Source organism: Solanum pennellii, chromosome 5 (assembly GCF_001406875.1).
Source record: "Solanum pennellii chromosome 5, SPENNV200".
In the NCBI taxonomy this organism is placed as follows: domain Eukaryota; kingdom Viridiplantae; phylum Streptophyta; class Magnoliopsida; order Solanales; family Solanaceae; genus Solanum; species Solanum pennellii.
The window spans coordinates 70,307,305-70,308,371 of record NC_028641.1 but is presented as its reverse complement, the minus strand read 5'-3'; the positions used below and the strand labels follow the sequence as shown (position 1 = coordinate 70,308,371).

At 33.7% G+C, this 1,067-nt stretch overlaps 1 protein-coding gene across 4 annotated transcripts in view; it reads right to left on the bottom strand.

Moving 5' to 3' along the window:
• Nucleotides 1–407: 407 nt before the first annotated feature.
• The window catches only part of LOC107019706 (ethanolamine-phosphate cytidylyltransferase-like), a 4,184-nt gene continuing 3,524 nt past the window's right edge, over nt 408–1,067 (bottom strand). For 2 of the 4 annotated variants that reach the window (XM_027917356.1, XM_015220097.2), the window contains exon 4: nt 408–628. In XM_027917356.1, the coding sequence (XP_027773157.1) occupies nt 423–628 (206 nt within the window). In that variant the 3' untranslated portion in view covers nt 408–422. The remainder of the gene's footprint in view (nt 629–1,067) is intronic. The other 2 variants (XM_027917358.1, XM_027917357.1) reach the window with 1 other exon arrangement.

Here is a 1,067-nt window from a genome sequence, read left to right as displayed (position 1 = left end):
ATATATATATATATATATATATATATATATATATATATAGTGAGTGTGTGTGTGTGTGTGTGTGTGATATCACTACATTTGTAAGAAAAAGAATAATATTTGAACCTATAATTTCAATAGAATGAGTTAATGGCAAGAATTAAAGACTAAATCCATCAAAGGTAAATTCTAGATCTGCCCTCTTCATAATAGTGCACCCATCCTTTTGAAATCCTAGATCCACCTCTGAGTATAAGCCGGCATTTCAGGTATGATCTGAGGCGAGACTCACTAAAGTTTTATCCTTGAGCACTGTTGAAGTGTAGGTACAGACATAACGACTCAAAAAAAAAAATCTAATTCTACAGTGAAGTTCATACTCATAATGTTCACATTGAAAATTCAAAATAGAAAAAGGAACAATATACATCTGGCATGAGGCCTCACAAATAAGTAGAGGGTATAGCTTGTGATACCTTTCCATTCGAAAATTGCACAATCCGTCTAGATGTGGGCAGAAAACTAGATATGTGATCGATCTTCGACATTTTTTCCTCAGCATGTACATGGTTCATATTATCATCTTTGCTGGGAAGAGATGAATTGGAGCAATCTTGAGAAATACTTCTAGCAGATGAAAGAATCCTTCCTACAAAACATGATTGTAAAATCTATGAGAAAACAAAACATACTCATCGCTCTAGTATGTGGTTCCAGGAAACATTATTTTTTCTTCACTTTTTCCAGGATGTTTACTGAACAATCTCTTCAATTTATTTTCATTTCTTGTCTAGGGAGAAATAATTTGATAATAGAAAGTTTGCTCCTTTCAGAAAAAACACTATGCACAAGCTTTCTGATATTATCAACTATATACCAAACTTTGGCACATGACAAACAGTCTTAATATATAGCAGGATCATAGATAGCTAACAAAACCATCGAAAGAGGCCAGGGGCAAAAGAAGAAGAAGAAGAGGAGGAAAGAAAATGGAAGATTAATAGCCTCTGTACATTATTAATTACATATGTATGCAAAAAGTAAAAGCTAGGGGCGGGAAGAATTTGCAATTAAACGAACGAGGTGGG